Source organism: Corythoichthys intestinalis, chromosome 1 (assembly GCF_030265065.1).
Source record: "Corythoichthys intestinalis isolate RoL2023-P3 chromosome 1, ASM3026506v1, whole genome shotgun sequence".
Lineage (NCBI taxonomy): Eukaryota > Metazoa > Chordata > Actinopteri > Syngnathiformes > Syngnathidae > Corythoichthys > Corythoichthys intestinalis.
This window is the reverse complement of record NC_080395.1, coordinates 41530571-41536570: the sequence shown is the minus strand read 5'-3', so window position 1 is coordinate 41536570 and position 6000 is coordinate 41530571. Positions and strand designations below refer to the sequence as shown.

Here is a 6000-nt window from a genome sequence, read left to right as displayed (position 1 = left end):
CAGTTATGTTGGAGTCAATTAACATGCATCCCAAATGTAAGCCCTATGATAGAAGATTTGTTTAGTGGCATCACCATGGTCTAATGCCAAAATAACTTTGAAAATATACTCATCACTTTTCCCATTTACTCCATGTTCCACATTTACATTCATGTGAAAAAATTAAGACACTCCATGAAATATTCAGTTGTTTATTGAGAAATGTTTACATATCAATGTCAGATCTTGTTTTTCTTTATCTCTGGAAAACAAAGTGATTGAATTGAAGGTAAACAACAAAAATTAACATTGTTTTACTCATTAAACCAAACATATCAACCAAAATGCATATTCTAACTGAGGAAAAAGTTAAGACACCCTACCACCTAATAGCTAGTGTTACCCCCTTTGGCTGAAATAACTTCAGTGAGATGCTTTTTCTAGCCATCTACCAGACTTTGACATCGGTCTGAAGAAAATTTGCCCCAATCCTCAACGCAGAATACTTTCAGCTGTGAGATGTTTGAGGGGTTTCTTGCATGTACAGCCTGTTTCAAGTCACCCAACAGCATCTCAAAGGGATTAAGATCTGGGATTTGACTCAGCCATTCAAGGATTTTCCATTTGTGCCTTTTCAGCCAGTCCTTGGTGGATTTACTGGTATGTTTTGTCTTTTCACAGATGATGTCAAATGTTCCTCAAGCACCCATTGATACACGATAGAATCCATGGTGGATTCTATGATGGTGAGCTGGCAAGGTCCTGCTGAAGCAAAGCATCCCCAAACCATGACGCTTCCACCTCCATGCTTCACATTTTGTACGAGGTTCTTTTCCTAGAATGCTATATTGGGTTTACGCTAAACACTTCCTCTGTTCTGGTGTCCGAATAATTCAATTTTAGATTCATTTGTCCAAAGAGCATGATTCCAGAAGTTCAGGTCTTTGTCAACATTCACTCTGACAAACTTCAGTCTAGCTTTCACGTTCTTCTTGGAGAGCAAAGGTTTCCTCCTTGCACACCTTCCATGAAGGTTAAACTTGTGAAGTCTCTTTCTGATTGTTGAGGCATGCACTTTCACATCAACAGCGGCAAGAGCCTGCTGTAGGTCCCGTGATGACATATTAGGGTTTTTGGAGACTTCTTTTAGCATCTTGCGGTCTGCTCTTGGGATGAACTTGCTTGGACGGCCAGACCTGGGCATGTTGGCAGTTGTTTTGAATGTCCTCCACTTGTAAACTATTTTCCGGACAGTGGAATGGCTGATTTTATATTCTTTTGAAATCCCTTACCAGACTCATAAGCATCTACAATCTTCTTTCTGAAGGCCTCGGACAGTTCCTTTGATCTCACCATGGTGTTTTCTCTCACTTTAACAGTCAGGGGCACACCAAACTAAATGTGAGGTTTAAATATGGCAACCCTACTTCAAAACACTGGGTAAAGATGTTGTAATCATGTGCACCTAAGCTGATACCCCTGTGTGTGATTTTAGCCATTTTAAGTGGGATTGGATGTGGGGGTGCCCTAATGTATTCCTTAACAGAAATTGCATTCATTTAAAATTACATTTTACAGATTGTTATTAAATATCTTTTTTTCTATTCTAATTAATTAGTTCTATTATTTGAATCTCTCAAGATTGTTTAAAATGATATTAAATATCCATTTGACCAAATATGTTAGAAAACAAAGGCTTCCGTAGGGTGTCCTAATTTTTTCACATGACTGTAAATCGCTTGACCCTCGATGTTCCCTTTTATTTCCAGTTTTTAGAATTTATTCTGTAATTTTTTGATAATACACCATTATCTTGTCTCGTGAGTTTCTGTTATGGAAGAAAATGTATCAGTGGTGCAATTGAAGGAATTGGAAGGAAAATATTAATTTTCAAAATAAATCACTAAGCAGTACATTGAACAGCAATACTGTGTCATAGAGAGATATATTATGCTTTCGCTTCAAATTTAAAACTATTAAACATGTTTAAATGTCAAATGTATTCCTTTTTCACTCACAAGATCACATTTGCAATTTTGTAATTACGTTGATGCTGAAAATACCAACCGGAAATGTAACTTGGATTGAATTCCGTTTAATGAATTCCGTTGTTTGATGGTGATGAAGACAAAACAGACACAGGAAGAACTACTCGTTAATTACCTTAGCGTCGAACATGAAACAAAATTAAGAAGTGCCGACTCAATGACAAGTAAGGCAAAAAGTATCTTAACTCGTGCTAGGTCAACGCGTCCTGTTTAATGACATAACAATGAATCATCTAAACATGACTGTTAGCGATGTAGCCTTTCGCTTTTGCTTGTTGACATCCAGCTCAAAAGATGAAGACGGCCCATTTTGGAGTTCACGATGACTCCCTGGTTATTATTTCAAAGAATTGCGGATTGTTCAGACGGGTAGAGTAATGACATGCGCATTCGTTTATCAATGCTAAAAATGTAATTTCGAAAATGCAGTGTTCGGTTGTTTTGATTTTGGTGATGTCCTGCACGGCTGCATCCTTCATTTTTATAATTGAATGGGATCCAATCAACAACTGCCATTTTTTTAATTGAATAATTGTAATATTGTAATTATGAATATTGTAATTTGAAGTGGTTTAAAACTGCAATGTCTTGTGCTGAGGGCTTCCAATGTTTTTGACCAAACCAAATAACAGGAACTGAACTTGCAATAATGCAGTGCTCCTGCCTCCCTTTCTAGCACATTCCACAGGGTTGACAAAACTTGGATTTATTTATTTATTTATTTTTTTTTACATCATCACATCTCCAATGCACAGCGGTAGCAGACATGTAACATGACACTCAAATGCTGTCCATTGTCTTCTGGTCTGTCTTTCTCAGATGTAGCCGATGAAATGGAGTATGATGAGAGACTGGCACAATTCCGCCAAACCCGCCTCAATCCCTTCGATCGTGGAGAGGAAGAGGATGGTGGTCAAAGGGGCAGGACGCCGCCACAGCAGGGTAATATTTATCGCCACTCACTGTACTGAATTTTGGATCACAAAACCATAGGGCTGGGCAATATGACCTAAAAATAAAAACTCAGTTTTTTTCACGAGAAATTTTCCCTCCCCAATTTTTAAGGAGACAACAACAACAAAAGACAGAAAGCTAAAAACAAGTTTAGCCCTCAGGGAACACATGAACACATTGGCACTGATGACGTCAAGTCTTTTTTAAAGGGATCCTCGATCTTAAAGACATGTAGGCTCTAATAAACCACAATTGTTCTCCTGTACTAAAATATGTTGTTGGAAACACATAAAATGTTAAATCAATGGCAATGTTTTATAATATTTAGAACATATTTTGACCAATATTTGGCGCCATGTTTTGCGGGCTCGGAGTGAGGACGTATTTGGCACGTTTCTAATTGTGTACAGCAATTGTGTATTGCTGCCTAAACTCGCTAAGTAAAATGCCACAATGTGCTGCTTTTGGATGCAATTTCCAGTCAAATGGAAACAAGGGGAGTGATGTGAGTCTCCACAGATTTCCTATTGACAAGAAGAGGAGAAAGGTTTGGGAAAATGCCTGTGGACTGACAAAACTTCCCAAAGACCCAAGGCTTTGTTCTCGCAATTTTTCTCCTACCGCGTTCGAGGCTTTTAGTCGTCGTCAACTTATGAAAAAGCTCACTGGAGCGGCTGGATATAAGCGGAGACTAAAATCAAATGGTTTTCCAACTATTTTCACTCACTAAAAGCCTCAACGCGCTCGGAAAGTGAGTGAAATGTAAAGCGCCAAAGACAGGAAACTGCTGGCCGCTCTCTTAAGCAGGCAAGCCGGTCCTGTTTTTACAACGGTATGCCAACCTTCGGGTGTACCGCTAGTCACAAAGGAAGCTAATAATTCACCTCTACTGTCAGTTCATCAGGTCGATCCCAGGATTTGTTCCTGTCAGATGACGAATTTAATGAGGACAGTCAGCCATGACACGACTCCTAACTGTCACACGTGTGAACTCATAGTTTTATTACCTTCAGTGAGAGTTTATAATGTCAATTGTCATGCAAGAAAAAATACACGAATGACAAGGTGTGTTCAAACTTTTGGCCTGTACTGTATGTAAAGCACACGACAGCTCTTGATGCTAACAATCTACATAAATATATTGGAATAAGTTTGATCACGCAATAGCTCACCTTGAAGATCTGCTAACAAAAACCGGAGTTCTCAACAGCATACGCTCTCTCGCTCCGTTGTCATTGAGATGCACTTGCTGCAAGTACATCACCAGTTTTGCCCAAATCTTGTCTTATCAAGTATTTCCTGCTCTTCATTTTGCCTTTGCTGCTCGTCTTGTGAACGACCGACAATGCTGTCCTGCTCTCCACATTTCTGCTCTGGTTCAAATTGGAATGGCAGAACCAACGACATGTTGGGGTAGCTAACGAGTGACACGCTGGAAGTTCGGCAGCGGGCCCGGTGACATCACTGCAATGCGGCGTCAACAAGAATGGCCACCTATTAGTAAATTTACAAATTTTATTGGAACGAAAACATTAAGATGGGTTTTAATATCAAATTATTATGACTCATACTAACATTTATCTTTTAAGAATTACTTGTCTTTGAGATCGAGGATCCCTTTACGGTGAGGGCTAGCTAGCATGAACTGTCAAGGACAATGAAACATGGGTGTTCACCAAAACAACATGCCCTAATCCGTTCCAAGCCCTCCAAAATTCAGACATAAATCTTTTATAATGCATTAAAATGCATCAAAACATGTAACAAATATATGTTACAATTAGATTATTGCACAATAAACATAAAATCAGAGATGTGCCAAATGTAAAAAACCAAGAATAGAGTTAAATAATAGTTAATACACTCATCTAGAGCTGTCCGAACATGAGGGGCGAATGAAGAGTACGCTGGGATACACACAGACACATACAGTAGAGGGCCTCCTTAACCAAATGGATGCCAGGAATGCTAGGTATTAGTCAATGGCAAAGCAGCAATAAGTATGTTACGTTCAGTAAACTCTGGGAGCTGCGAGTACCAGCCAAACTGTATTTTTGACTTTCGTGTGCTAAAACGTCTTTCGTAACAAGAGGCAATATTTTCTCATTAAGGTGTGTCCTAACCTGAAAATTCTGCCTATAAAAGCGTTGTTAAGTAGAGGTACCACTGTACATATCATTGGTATAACTGAGATATGGCATCCACGTATGTGGATAAAACTTTTCGGGTAATGTTGGCCACACTTGTATAGCAAATTTTAAAGGGAAAAATGTTGCATTCCGAAAAGTCACTTATTGTCCTTTTCGCCATTGTTTGCAAGTGCTGTTAAGTTTTCCCGCTACCCCAATTATAACCCGCTCCACACATCACTCACCTAGGCTCCAACTTGTTTTTTTTCTGTTGTATTTGTCTTTTTGCAAAACAGCTCGTTACGTTAGCGCCAACTAGTGGATTTAACTGTGAAGGAGCTTGTCAGCAAAAAAAAAAAAAAAAAAAGGTACTGGTCGCGCATTTGCGATTAGATGAAAAAAATACTTGTACTGGCTATAATTTTAGTTGCAAAATGCGACCATTTGGTGGCTGTCTGGAGCCCTGTGGCCTATACTACGAACTGAGTTCAACCTCCCCAGAAGTAATCCAGTTTACCAGCGGGTAACCAGAGTTGACAAAACCTGGTTGTCTAGTTTGTGGTCAGTCGGTGCTACGACGCTGATTATGAGGTTGATTAGTCGAACCTGTGTCAACCCAGTCAGAGTTACTGCGCGTTCACATAAAAGGGGGCGGAGACCAGAGTCAAACACTACTTGTGACGATGGCACGGGCACCTTACTTCACGGAGGAGGAATGCGCGATGATCATGCGGAGTTATGAGGAATTAAAATCCACCCTCACCGTGAAATCGAACACCGTTTCAGCGAGTAGAGCGCGACGGGTCTGTTGACAGCGAATTTACAGATCGTGTGATTTGTGAATGCGTCAATATGCCAGTTTACTTATGTCCATGCAAAGAAATAAAGCC

General features: G+C 39.6%; 1 protein-coding gene across 1 annotated transcript in view; it reads left to right on the top strand.

Moving 5' to 3' along the window:
- Positions 1-2074: 2074 nt before the first annotated feature.
- def8 (differentially expressed in FDCP 8 homolog) overlaps positions 2075-6000 on the top strand; it is a 28198-nt gene continuing 24272 nt past the window's right edge. Inside the window, exons 1-2 of the mRNA XM_057851381.1 lie at positions 2075-2191; positions 2847-2969. Coding sequence (XP_057707364.1) covers positions 2095-2191; positions 2847-2969 — 220 coding nt within the window. The 5' untranslated portion in view covers positions 2075-2094. The remainder of the gene's footprint in view (positions 2192-2846; positions 2970-6000) is intronic.